Source organism: Arachis hypogaea, chromosome 16 (assembly GCF_003086295.3).
Source record: "Arachis hypogaea cultivar Tifrunner chromosome 16, arahy.Tifrunner.gnm2.J5K5, whole genome shotgun sequence".
Taxonomy (NCBI): Eukaryota; Viridiplantae; Streptophyta; class Magnoliopsida; order Fabales; family Fabaceae; genus Arachis; species Arachis hypogaea.
This window is the reverse complement of record NC_092051.1, coordinates 13,045,814-13,059,486: the sequence shown is the minus strand read 5'-3', so window position 1 is coordinate 13,059,486 and position 13,673 is coordinate 13,045,814. Positions and strand designations below refer to the sequence as shown.

General features: G+C 34.7%; 2 protein-coding genes across 14 annotated transcripts; one reads left to right on the top strand and one right to left on the bottom strand.

Annotated features, from left to right (window-relative positions):
* Positions 1 to 6,570: 6,570 nt before the first annotated feature.
* On the bottom strand, positions 6,571 to 9,740 carry LOC112756677 (chloroplastic group IIB intron splicing facilitator CRS2-B, chloroplastic). 13 transcript variants are annotated; one of them, XM_072219260.1, is made up of 11 exons: positions 9,382 to 9,740; positions 8,887 to 8,960; positions 8,716 to 8,800; positions 8,343 to 8,490; positions 8,161 to 8,245; positions 7,880 to 8,028; positions 7,672 to 7,722; positions 7,509 to 7,582; positions 7,325 to 7,383; positions 7,155 to 7,231; positions 6,571 to 6,804 (listed from the first exon to the last, which is right to left on the bottom strand). In XM_072219260.1, the coding sequence occupies exons 5-11, from the start codon at positions 8,195 to 8,197 to the stop codon at positions 6,694 to 6,696; spliced, it is 558 nt and encodes a 185-aa protein (XP_072075361.1). In that variant the 5' UTR covers positions 8,198 to 8,245; positions 8,343 to 8,490; positions 8,716 to 8,800; positions 8,887 to 8,960; positions 9,382 to 9,740; the 3' UTR covers positions 6,571 to 6,693. The 13 variants fall into 13 exon arrangements, with proteins under 13 accessions (XP_072075361.1, XP_072075362.1, XP_072075356.1 ...); XM_072219261.1 differs by having other exon boundaries at positions 7,961 to 8,028; XM_072219255.1 differs by having other exon boundaries at positions 8,343 to 8,386.
* A 2,316-nt stretch (positions 9,741 to 12,056) lies between these two features.
* LOC112759129 (uncharacterized) lies at positions 12,057 to 13,269 on the top strand. Its single transcript, XM_025807953.3, has one exon. It carries the CDS (start codon positions 12,142 to 12,144, stop codon positions 13,006 to 13,008), a length of 867 nt encoding a protein of 288 aa, XP_025663738.1. The 5' UTR covers positions 12,057 to 12,141; the 3' UTR covers positions 13,009 to 13,269.
* The last annotated feature ends 404 nt before the right edge of the window (positions 13,270 to 13,673 follow it).

The window sequence follows — 13,673 nt, the reverse complement described above, 5'->3', positions numbered from 1 at the left end:
GAAATTGGGTTTATTTTTGAGTAACCGATCGTTTATTGTGGTGTTGTATTGGCGCAGCAAGTGCCATTGCGCGACTTCAACATGCAGTCACCAAGCTAGAGGGGTGTGTGTCTCATCTAGAGGTGGAAAACAAGGAGCTTTTAATGCAGTTAACAGAGGCAATGGATCATATGTCAAATTTGTTCAGGACGAAGACTCGCAGCAAGTAACAATTTTCCCTGAAAGTCGGTTGATTCTGGTGTATGCTATGTTCGGTGACTCATATGTATTTGACTAGTGAAAGCATTGCACATGGCCATGCTATGTGTGAGTTCTTATTTTGTTGGTCTGTAAAATGTAGCTGTGTCCGATTTTCGGTTATGTCTTTCACATCATCTGGCTGCATGTTGTGTGTGTCATTGCGTTGTTGTATTATTAATGAAAATATGTATTGTTAAGCATGAATGAATTGGATCTCCTTAACCTTCGTAACCTATTTGGTTCAATGATTCATTCTTGATTATTTTGAATAATACCGATGCAACCAACGAATTCTTGTTTATAAAATCTTTGTGTGCCCAAATCAACCGAGCATCCTCCATTGTAATTTTAACCAAATTCGGATAAGAATTCCCGTTTTGAATAAATTAGTTAGATGGAGTAGTCGAAAATTTGAAATCATGATGGTTTTGTTTTTGCCGCCTTAAATTGTAACTTAAATGTAGTTGATGTTGATGCCATGTTTTACTCCGGAAAGACAACGTTGGGTTAACTAATATGCGTTGCATAGAAAGTTTTACACCAAAAAAATCTAATCGAAATTTTCACAAATAATGCTTGTAATTTGAATTTGTAGGTAATTGGCAGTTTAATTTTGGTAGTGCTCCGGAGTATCCACGAAGATAAGGTTCTACAAAGCATCCATTGCGCCGGAAGGAACTCATGGAAGCATATAAGTTGTACTTGAATGAGTGATGGCTGCATCAGTATTCATTTCACCTGAAAAATAGTGGAAGCAAAGGGTGTTGTGACACTGAATAGTGACTTATTCAACTGCTCAAGGATGACCCTGGTTTAACTAGGGTAAGAGCTGCTCCATTGGTAGTAAATAGATGCAATTCCAATAAAAATAAACGGAGATTTTATTTTGACACCTGAAATCCAAAAGCCACTTGGGTGAATAGTGGAGAGAATCCCTTTACTAACCAAGGATGAGGATCCCTGTAAAAGGCATATGAATCAGCAACCAACAACTTTTTGCTATGTTACAAATTATTAAATTTCTATATTACGTTACATATACGTTTAATATATGTAATTTCACACATGGCAAATGATTAAATAATTAATTTATAAAAAATTATGTTAACCACTTATTTAATAAATATCAGATTATTAAAAATTATAATAATTAATTATTATAAGTAATTATAATAATATTTAATTAATGATTTTTATTAATTAAATATATCAATTATTTATATTGATTATTTAAATTATAATTTATACAAAAAATTATAAAAAATTAATATTAACTAATATTTATATTGTCATACATTTAGGTAACACAGCTCAATAGGCCAAGAGAATATTCTCTTAGAAGTTTAAATAGGTAAAAAAATGTTGTATTGTGTGGGAAATCTTTATTGTGAATTAGCATTTTCTAATTTTGTCAAGACTATGAACTCCAAAATATTCCTTATGAGAAAGGCACCGATGAAGAGGGGAAGCTACTCTCACCCATGCCTGCTAATAACGAGATTTGATTTTGACAGCTTATGATGAAGTCTGGGTGGAGCTATGAGTGCAGACCATTGCCCTACTACATTAAGCGATGGGTGGGAGGATCACCTGCCCCAACGTTAAAAGGAAGTAGAGTCGACTCTTGCTATCTCAACAAATTTTTTGCCCTATATTGTTTTACAAATTAATCTCTGTGGACGAAGGGTTAAAGTTTGTGGTGTCTGCTACTACAGAGATGGAAACAGAGGTGGTGGACGATATGGACTAACAAGGAGGCAACATTGTGGCTCCGGGTGGGAGAAATGACGGTGAGCATGATTGAGGCAAGGTTAACGACGCGGATAAGCCAAAGGGAGTGTCCGAACATGCAACCGATTATATGGATCATGACTCCAAAGATTCGAAGGGGGGAGAGGTACGAGAATTTGCTTTCTTTTTTGTCGCTTAAAATTATGTTAGACCTTGATCATAGACTTACAACCAATTTCTTCTGGCGGTCAGGCTGCATGTATCACTGCTGCCCTTCTCCAGGTGAATGGCACGATGAAGAAGTTGAGCCAAAACCTGTTGAAAGTGCTGGATGTAAGTGCAAATTGAATTCACATTCATAAAATTCGTCTTCGGTCTCTATTGGACTAACTATGCAGTGAGGTTTATTTTTTCCAATGCATTAAAATTGTATTTGTCTTCCATGATTACAGACCCACATGAAGGATGCCGATCAAGTGGGAAGCCTGGCGGAGGACATGCGGCGGGGGGATGGCTTTAGTTGAGGCTTGCATGGAAAGCTTTCTCCGACCCGGGGACGGTGGTGGATCCGACTTACCAACAGCCACCGCTGGAGTAACTCCGACCCGCGAAAAAAGCATTGTTTCGGAGCACACAGTGACACTGCCACCACTGAAATCGGGTGTGATGCTCGAAGCGAAGTCCACACTGGCTCTAGCCCCATGGTGCCTATTACCGTTGAGCAGGATCATCACTGTATAAATATTTTTTATTCATTTAAATTAATTATGATGCACACAATGTTTGAAACATTAAAAAATTATATTAAAATTATTTTAAATTGCAACGTTAAAATGTAAACATAATTCTATACTAAGGCAGCTTACTTAAAGAAAATGGTAAATCACAAGTATAACTCAATGACAAGATATAAAATTACGTGTAAGGATAATTTCGATTACGTAGGCAGTAGAAGATTGGCCTATATTATAAAATAATTTAATTTATTTTAAAGTCTGAATTATGAAATGATAGATTCACGCTTAAGACAGCCTCCTCTTTATCCTAAAGTTGCTGACCAACTTAGAACTGCTATAGTCCTTCTATATTATGTGTGTCTCCAGGCCCAAACTCGACAGGCACGGGAGGTTTCCCCTGCTGTCTCATGGCATACAAGTCCATAGCTAAAAAGTGCCGGGGGGTGTTACTGCGGAGTTCCTGGACTAGCTGCTCTTCTACCCCCAGTTGAAGTACTCTTCGTATCCTCGTTATCGTTATCATCAGCAATCATGGAGGGATCCACATCATCCTCATCCTGAAACACATCTTTCCCACTATCCAGAGCTCCACCCTGTCTGGATTCTAGTACCATATCATTAATACCAGCCATCGCAATTGCAACATCAACCATCGGCCCAGTATCAACCCTAGCTCTGTCACGAAATGGGTTTAGATCCACATTGAACAACAGGAAGGCCACCAAAAAACTGTCTTAGGCTCAAACCTTTGTCCACATGAGTTACTTTTCTAGGGTTTAACAAGAACGCAACTAGAAAAACGGTTATCTTTGAATATATTCAAATCTCTGGTATGAAGAACATAAGCAAATTCTTGAAATTGAAACCAATATATTACTCAAATTCTCTGGTATGAAGAACGTAAGCTCATGACTCAGACAGAAGACTAAGGCTCTAAAAAGTGTAAAATGTCGAATGAAGTGTGTAAGAGTGAAGAGAACCCGAAGGGCTGCATCTTTTCCCTTTTATATCTAATCCTAATTTGATTTGAAACTAAAATAAAAACAGTGAAATCTAGACCTAAAAGATTTTGTTTGTAAATGAAAAAATCTAAAACAAAAAAAATTACAATAATTAAAAGCCAAATCCACTAAAATAGCATTAAAACTTCCTGAATTATAACTTAAAATAAACAGCTAATAAAGATAATCTTCAAGTATAATTGTTATAGAAATATAGATAATCTTCACGTATAAATAATCTACTACAATGTTCCATACGCATATTGGTGCGTTCGTATGCAATCCCCCATTCCTTTCGAGTATTCACACGAACCCAAGTAGACGCGGGTGTTTGTCAGGCACGTTCGTCTTAATGTGATTAACAAAGCTAATTGGTTAGATCATCCTATTCACCACGATGAAGATCGGGATATACATCTTAGAGATAGATCAAACACGGATCGAAGAAGAAATAGTAGTACTTTTATCAATTCATAGGACTCAAGAGGGCTCCTCCCCTCAACCTAGGAGGTTTAGAAACTCATACTGAAAGTAAAATACAATGATAAATCTGAATAATGTATAAAAGGTTAGAAGGACCCTGAAATACATAATTAAAATCTCTTAAACACTAAACAAATGACTAGTAAGGGTAAAACAGTCTATCTAGTGTTAAACTCCACTTCCGGGGCCCACTTGGTGAGTACTTGGACTGAGCTTTAGTGAGATCCACGTGCTATGAGGCTCCTACGGTGTGAAACGCTGGCTAGGGGATCCTCATAGGGCCTTTGGATGCTGGGCTCTGCTCTTTGGGCGCTGGACGCCTGGAAGGGGGCAGGAAGCTGGTTTTGGATGCCAGTTTTGGACCTTCTAATCCGAAGCAAGGTATAGACTATCATATATTGCTGGAAAGCTCTGGAAGTCAGCTTTCCATAGCCATTGAGAGCGCTATATTTGGATTTCAGTAACTCCAGAAAAGCTCTTCCGAATGCAGGAAGGTCAAATATCGACAGCATTTGCAGTGCTTTCTCTGTCTCTAAATCAGACTTCTGCTCCAACTCCTCAATTTCAGCTAGAAAATACCTGAAACACAAAAACTAGTTGTAGAATCCAAAAATATGAATTTAACACTAAACCCTAAAAAAACTTAATAAAAACTAAATAAAACACACTAAAAACTATATGAAAATGATGTCAAAAAACGTATAAAATATCCGCTCATCACATATGCTGTGTTTACAGAATTGTAACCTGGTAAACATGGGTTTCAATTGTTCTATTTAGATAACTTGCCTTTTATTTTATATTATCTGATGAATAATTAGATTATTATATTCAAAATTTATTAACTAACTACTTTATTAAAAACGTGTTTTAAATTTAATATTTATAATTTTATATACATAATATTTATAATTAAATACTTATTATATTTAATATCATCCAATTTTTTCATTAATAATTAAAAGGTATAAAATAAGATCATATTTTATTTTCTATTATTCTTAAATATTTTTTATTTTGTTAGTTAAATTTTTTATTCTTTAACCCGACCACACTTTTATATATATACTAAAAATATTAGTGCAAAAATATTTTTTATAAAATATTTTTCATGATACATAATTTACTAAAAATATATTTTGTTAAATCTAAGAATGAATCATAACTTGGTACCTGATTTTAATATAATTATGCATGATGGAAAATCATTATTATTATTAAAAAGAAAACAAAATTAATAGACGCTATACAAATTAAAAAGGTTATCACCTATTTTATTGTAGGAAGGTCAACATCTTACTAAATTATTACATGCCACTAAAGGAACTTAGTTAACATATAAACCTACTTATACATGTATAGAATTATTATTACTTATTATTTATTAACAGCACTACAAGCGTACAAAATACTATACGGTAATTAGTTTGGAGTTTAAAACTCCAGTCTATGGGTATTTTATCATTATTATTTTCTATACGTATCATGTAACTTTGTATAAATAAAACTTCGGATATTTCATTATATGCGTAATTAACTTAAATAAATAACATTAAACTTACAAATACATAGATAAAAATATAATATTATACAAATCAATATAAACACATAAATGACAAATTATAATTTTATTGTTTACAAAATGACTAACAATTAAATCCAATGAAGTTCACATTATGGGAGTTAGTAAATAATTAAGTTATTGATTTAAAAAAATGAAACTATAATTAACATTTAAGTTTGAGTGATTTGGTAAAATTTAGACTTCCAAATTTTGCATAACATAAAAAATTTCAATTAGAAAACAAAAATTTAACCTGAGTAGTCCTCAAAAATATAAACATCTATAATATTCATACCATCACTACAAGAAAACAGCTCTATTGCCACGCTTTTAAAGCGTGGCGAAAAGCTGAAAAAAGCGTGGCGATAGCTTTTCGCTACGCTTTTTGAGCTATCGCCACGCTTTTGAAAGGGTGACCTATGAAAGGGTGGCGGTTGCTCTATCGCCACGCTTTTCGTGACCTATCGCCACGCTTTAATTTTTGCCACGCTTTTGCAGATTGTCACGCTTAAAAATGTGGCCGTATGTGATAGATACGGCCACGCTTTAAAAGCGTGGCGATAGCGAGATATACGGCCACGCTTTAAAAGCGTGGCGATAGCGAGAGATACGGCCACGCTTTAAAAGCGTGGCGATAGCGAGATATACGGCCACGCTTTAAAAGCGTGGCGATAGCCTTGTCAAATTTAAAAAAAAAAAATTTGACTTTACCTTCATTATTGCACAATATAAATTTTCAATCCTTTTTTATTACCAAACCTATAAATATAGTATGCAATTTTTATTATTAGACAAATTAAAACAACATATATAATTTTTGCCATAATTATTTTATACATTAATACTCAATACAAAACTTTCCAGGTTTTTTCAGTAACAAAAAAATTAGAAGCATTTATATATATTTGTTCATCTCTACAATTTATGAAAATTAAACCTAATGGTACTTGTATTTTTGCCCTAAGTTGAATCTATACACATGGTTATTAAACCCATTTAACACCAGGGTCCTCACTGCTTCAACTCCTTGCTCCAATGAAGTATCAATCTGTCAAAAAATATATATTTCCATCAAAATTCAATCAAGGAAGGAATAAAAAGGAACATAATTTACGACAAGTAATAAAATAATCACACAAATTCGAGGATTTTACTCTTCGAACTGCGTTTTGTAGGTTAGATCTGTCCAAATTTGTTAGGATCCATCAATAGTCTATTAACTACTATTAAGTTCAATAAGCAAAATAAGTTCTAAACTGTTCTCAAACTTGTAGAATATATTAACTATCATAACATGAGTGAAAGCGCAAAGTATTTACAAATATAAGCAGAAACTTGTAATGCAACAATAAAAGAACTAAACCAAGTGATGCTAGGTTGAAAGCCAGGAAGTATAACCTGTTTTCGCTCCACTAAACTGAACTTCTGCAGAAGAAAAGCTTTCACATCCATATTTCCAGGAGGATTTCCGATTCCTATAAACAGAAATATTAAACATACTACTAATGAATAAACTAGACACCATATCAAGTCATCAAGTGATAGGAGATAAGTGGAAAGGAACTAACCTATGGAAAGCCAAGGAAACTCACGGGAACCATCCAAATAGCCCATTACATTTTTCAACCTGCAACAATCTAACACCAATTATATAGGAATTTATGTTCCATTACAACAGGACATAAACACAAAAATATTATACGATATCCCAAATTTATAAACCATGTAACAAAAAAATTCAACAAGAATTACCCATTGTGGTAACCATGTCCGCCTTTAGGTTGAAGCCTTAAAACACCATTTGGAAGGCTCATTTCATCATAAACCTACATAAAAATTCCCACTAACTTTTAAGGAACTTGTACATTGTCATCGCTGACTACTTTCAACTAGAAGTAAGGTTAGAAAAACATACTAGTAGAATATGACGCAGGGATACTTGATAATATGTAGCAAGAGGCCCAGCCTTTAGGAATATTACAAGCAAGAAAAATTAGGGAAATAAATGAGAGAGAGAGGGGGGCTAACAGTAACAATCCATAAGTCATTTGTATGAATGTGAGACACAAAAATGTAATATCAACATATACAAAAAAAAGTAGTAAATCAGATAGATGGTTTACTTGATTCGTTACCAATTTCACCAAGTGTACATGTGTATATCGTATAAAATCTAGCAATTTATGTGATGAAATGAAACTAACTGATTCGCCACTAAAGTTCATGTATGTTTGAGCCTTTGCTAGCAAAATTGGTACATCTCCTATAGAACCTGTATAAGATCACAGAAGAAAAGACAACTCAATGCTAAAGTTACCAAGATAAATGAAGCCAATAAACTTGGAGGAGGAAAAGAGGGAGAAAATATTAATAAGAATAAAATCATTCCTGGGTAATTTTTTACCTATTCCAATCAATGCCATAGACTGTATTGTGTTCATCCGAATCCCTTGTGCTTTAGAAATGCTATTGATTACTTCAAATCCCACCTAACAGATAGTAGGGAAAAAAATATTCATACCACATCAAGAGAAGATTATTGTTCTTTTAAGAACTTTTAAAAACTTTTGGTGAATAACCAATTACATTGTGCCTAGTTCCATGGTATTTACTTCCAAGGTTACCCAAGCCTACGACAAGCCAAGGAGTATACTCCACTTTAGTAGCTCCACTTTATATATAAGTTGTTCAGTGATTGAAGCATCGCTTGATGGCTCAATTGGTTATTATCTCACTAAGTACAACTTGATCAAACAAATTAGAAGCATTTATATATAAATATAAATTAAAGCTTTAATTTCAAAAAGTAGAAAATAACAGCTGCATAGTTCACAGTTGAAAATAATCATGTGTAAATTTAGCCCCCGTTTTACTCCACTCCAAAGACATAATACTACACATTCAATGTTCCTTTATTCATTCTATTTCAGTCCCAACAAAACAAGGAGATCAAAGTTACCTGTTACAGAAACACAATGTGCCCATCCAGCAGCTGCTTTTACAATAGACACTTCAGGCAGAAGAGGGAAAGGCTCTGGAGTTTCCTTTTGCAGAAAAACTAGAAAATGTTAGTTGACTAACAAAGAAGCAACAAAGACTTCATGAGAACAGTGTCATGGTTATGCATTACCCCGTGCTTCCCAGATGTAACATAGCTTTGGCCTAAGTCATCTGTTGAACCCCATGTTATGAACTTTCCAGAATCTGATTAAGGAAAGAGTTAAAAATAAATAAATAAATAAAATAAGAGCAATGATAAATCATTTAAGCAAATATAGTGTACAAAAACTAAAAGTAAATTACGAATACAATCATCTCACAAATAAAAACACACAAATAGCGTTTAACTCAAGTTGATTATGACAGAAACATAAAGAAGTAAGAACAACAATGTATTCCGTCGGAGAGTAAATGGAGAAGAAATTGATAAATATATTTTCTCTTTTAAAAAAAAATAAATACGAAGAGGGTAAAACTCTGTCCCTCAAGTTTCAACAATCTAACAAAATAACAAGGAAAGAAAAAAAATTAGCTTATGGTTGTAGCTGGAGCAAATAGCAATTGACGATGAAATTTTCAAGGCCCAGAAAATTCCTAAAAAGAAAAATGGAGGAGAGGAAGAGACCTCACGGTGGCGAAGGGAATCTGAGTTGACGAGGACGTCGACGATGTGACCAACGCTCCGCGGAAGGGTTTCTTTTGGCCATCAACGGAGGGCTTGCTACGGACGGTGAGCGCCGAGAGAGTCACCACGAACGAGAGTCACCGCCGAAGGAGCACCGATGATGGGAGTTCCGGAAGAGAGAGTGACGACGGAGGCATTGCAAGCGCTGGGGTTCTTTGAAGGGCTGGGGTGAGGGGCTGGGGTTCTTCGCGGACGGCTGGGGTTCTTGTAAGCTTTTAGGGTTCATCGAAGTGAAAAGGGTTCTTTGAAGAGAGAGGGGTTTTTAATTTCGAAGAATGAAGGAGAAGAACGCAGCGTTTAGAATCATAAAGGAACGCTGCGTTTTGTTTTTGAGAGGACCTTTTGGCCACGCTTTTGAAGCGTGCCAAAAGAGTTCTAGGAAACGGCCACGCTTTTAAAACGTCACTATAACAAAATCCTGTTGTCACATTTTAAAAGCGTGGCTGTTTCAATCTATGGCTACGTTTTTTAAGCGTGGCAAAAAAAAAACGTGGCCAAATCTCGAATTAATTGCCACCTTCATCAAAGCGTGGCCATAGACCCTTTTCGCCACGCTTTTTAAGCGTAGAAAAAAAAACGTGGCCAAATCTCTAATCAATCGCCACCCCTCATAAAAACGTAGCCATTGACCATTTTTGGCCACGCTTTTAAAGCGTGGCAAGAAAAAAGCGTGGCCATAGACCTTTTTTCTTGTAGTGCATACACACATATTGATTCTTATTTTTTATTTTTTTTGTCTGTGGATTGATCCTTAAATGAATTCATTTACTTTACTTCCTAATATTTCTTAACCTTCAAACATGCATCCCAACACTATAAACTAATCAAACTCTTTTTTTTTTTTCCGATAAAAAACCAATCAAACTCCACCCAATTGGGCCCAATCCTACAAACCTAAACTAAAGCTCCAGTAGGGTTAACATTTTTTTCTCACTCACTTCATTTCATGGAAACCGACGCTACAAAGAAATTACCGGCCCAATCTATCTTTTTAACCAAAGCCCAATATCTCCACTCTACACGCTAATACTATTCAGCGCAGCATACTTATACTTAATCTCTTGGGCATATTTTTAATTATTAAAAAATAAGGGGTACAACGAAAACTAAACCTTCTATTGTAGAGCTCTCATCCTCACCACATAATAGACATCTTCTAAGAAAGATATTGTAGCACCTTCTTCAACTTTCCCAACCATAGATAATTCCAATTTCTTATAAAAAAACAAGTAACCTCTTATAAAAATAGATATTGAAATTAATTAAATAATATTATTTAAATAAAAAAATTGATTTAAAGTTAAAAATTTAAAGGACAAGTAACATTTTTTTTAATTAATTTCCAAAAAAATAGGCATAGGTTTATTTATTTGATTTTTCTTTTTTGTTAGACAATGAAGATTGTTTCTTTTTTTTTGTTTCCTACGGTATTTCTCCAACCCAACAGGTTAAGGACTAATCCGTCGCGGATCTGAGCTTCATTTGAGGGTCTGTCGCTGGTCAATGGGCACAAAGCGGGATTCGAACCTCCAACACTTACTTAAGCGGATGAGTGAGTTAACTACTTGACCAACCCAAATTAGTTAGACAATGAAAATTGTTGAAGATACCAAAAGAAAAACTGAAAAAGTATTAATTTGGGCCAACCTACTATCATCTTGAAAACATAAAAAACCATGTCTACGGTCAATCTAATTGCAGGCTGGGCTCATGACCAAAAACATCCTAGGCTGGGCTCTGATAAATATTGGCAATCCATATGATTTTTTTTTTTTAAAAAAAGCAGGAAGAGAAAAGAAATAATCCACCACAATGAAAACTTTCCAAATTTGTTTCTACTTTCTATAGTTATTAGTTACTGTTTACTACCCACCCTTCTTCTAAAATAATCCTCGGTACTCGGTAGTTAAGACTTAACACTTGAGTGAGTTGAGTCAGTCATCAGTATCAGTTGTATGGTATGCCATCCATGTAACGTTACGTTACTGGAATTTTCTTTCTATTCCCACTCCTATAAGCTATTCTCAATTAATTACTAAAATTGAGTGTGTGCTAACTTCGAAAATGCTTATTTATCTACTGATGTGCAAACAAAGTGTTATTCTAAAGTGAAAGAATGCAAGCAAAAGAGATCGTTTAATTTGCCTTAAGAAAAACAAATAATAAAAACCTTGCTAAAATAATATAATAGGCACCTAGTGGTAGTAGAGAGTGTTAGTCAAAGATATACATAACATTATAAAATTGAAGTGAACCTTAGCTTGGTGGGGAACCACGTATCGGCGTCCTCCAAATCTGAAATCTCAAAAGTCCAAATGGCTTAACCTAATTACCCGTCAAATTAAATTTGCATTTTCAGCCAACCATATATGGCAGCACCACTTCAATCCAAATTCCAAGTTAGCACCAATTCCATTTCCAGGCTCTGTACCAAACCAATACGCGCAAATGATTAAAGGAAGAATATTGAAGTTGATGCAACTCAATTGAATAATACCAGTTTAAAATAATTAGATAATATTAAATTAAATAAAATAATTTTGAATAATTTTCTAATGTGATAAGCAATATAAAATTGTGAAGCAAATGAAGGATGGACGTGGCAACCACTTGGAAGTTGTTAAGTTCCTATACCTCTATTATCTCTATGTATGTGCTTCAATTTTATGTTGTGATCTCAAACCTTCATTAGCCACAAAGATGAAAGAAGATCCATTGATGAATTCTTCATCATTAGCTTCAGCTGCAAGGGAAGTGTTCTACCTCATCACCCTCACACTTCTCACACTCCTTTTACCCCTCTCCTTCCTCCTTCTATCAAGGCTCTCTACTCTTCAATACTACCTTCAAACCCTCACTTTCTATTACCACCATTATTCACCACCTTATCTTCTCTCCCTTGCACTTCGTATTGGTCCTTCTCTTCTCTGCATTCTTGTCTCCATTCTCACTGTTGCATCCTTGATCTATGGCTTCACCGGTGGTAACATCACCCTTTTCACATATTCTTCTTCTTCTTCTTCTTTTAAGCCTCGTCTCTACACTGCGTGGATTCTTCTTTGCGCGTTCCAAGTTTGTGTTGGGTTAGGCATTGAAGGAAGCATTCAAGCTGGTTTTTACGACGATGACGGCGACTCGGGTCCCGGCGTTAAGAGGAGCCTCTTGAGCAGGGTGGTGTTCCTCTTGGGGCTGCACGAGACAACACATGTTTGGTCCAAGATGGTGGTGAGGCCGGTGGTGGATGACACGGTGTTCGGGGTGGAAGCAAGAAAGGAGAGATTGGTTGAGAGGGTGGTGATGGCGGCGAGCCTAGGAAGCTTGTGGTGGTGGAAGATGAGGGAGGATGTAGAGACATTGGTGGTGATGGGTGAGGTAAAGAAGGAACAGTTTATGGATGTGGGAATGGGTGATTTTGTTGGATGGTGTTTGTATTATGTCACTGTCATAATTGGGATCATTAAGATTCTCAAGGCTCTTATGTGGATCTTCATGATTTCCCTCTCTAGAAGAAGAACAACAAGGATTTCCATGGTGGAAACTAGTGAGGACAATGACGCCAAGGTGTAAAAGTAAAACTTAAGCAATATTCTCTATTTTTTCTTTTTTCTTTTCATACCCAAATTTGTTGTATTAGGGACATGAAAGTAATATTCTTATGGGCACCCAAAATAAATTAAAAACAAAAAAAAAATATTGTTATACCTTTTTGCTGAGTTATAACAGATTTGTATTGGATATTTGTATATTAACAACACCACTTTGTATAGTATAAAGGATTATGATGGTTGCATCTTTGACATATGCAACTCAATGATCAGATTTTCAAAATACTAAGTCTTGGACGAAATTATTAATAGTAAATATTTTGAAGTGATATTTCTTTCCAAGGATTGCAATAGATTCTTTAATTAGGATCTGACACACAAAAATCTTGAGTAAAATTTTTTTTCATACATTAAGTCCATTCATTTACCTAATAATAGATCTTAATTTCTTTTTTTCAAGTAATGTTATTAAATAGCTAATGAATTATAACTCAAATAATATAGTCTCTTTATATTTACCTAAGAATTCGCGGATTCAAATTTTCCTATTTTTGGTATAAAAAAAATAATGTTATTAAGTATATTCTTTCACTATATTTTTTTAAGTTAAACTTAAAAAATACGTGGAAGAAATTAAAATATTAAATAATAATAAAAAATTGAGATGATTTGGTTCCTTCATAACTC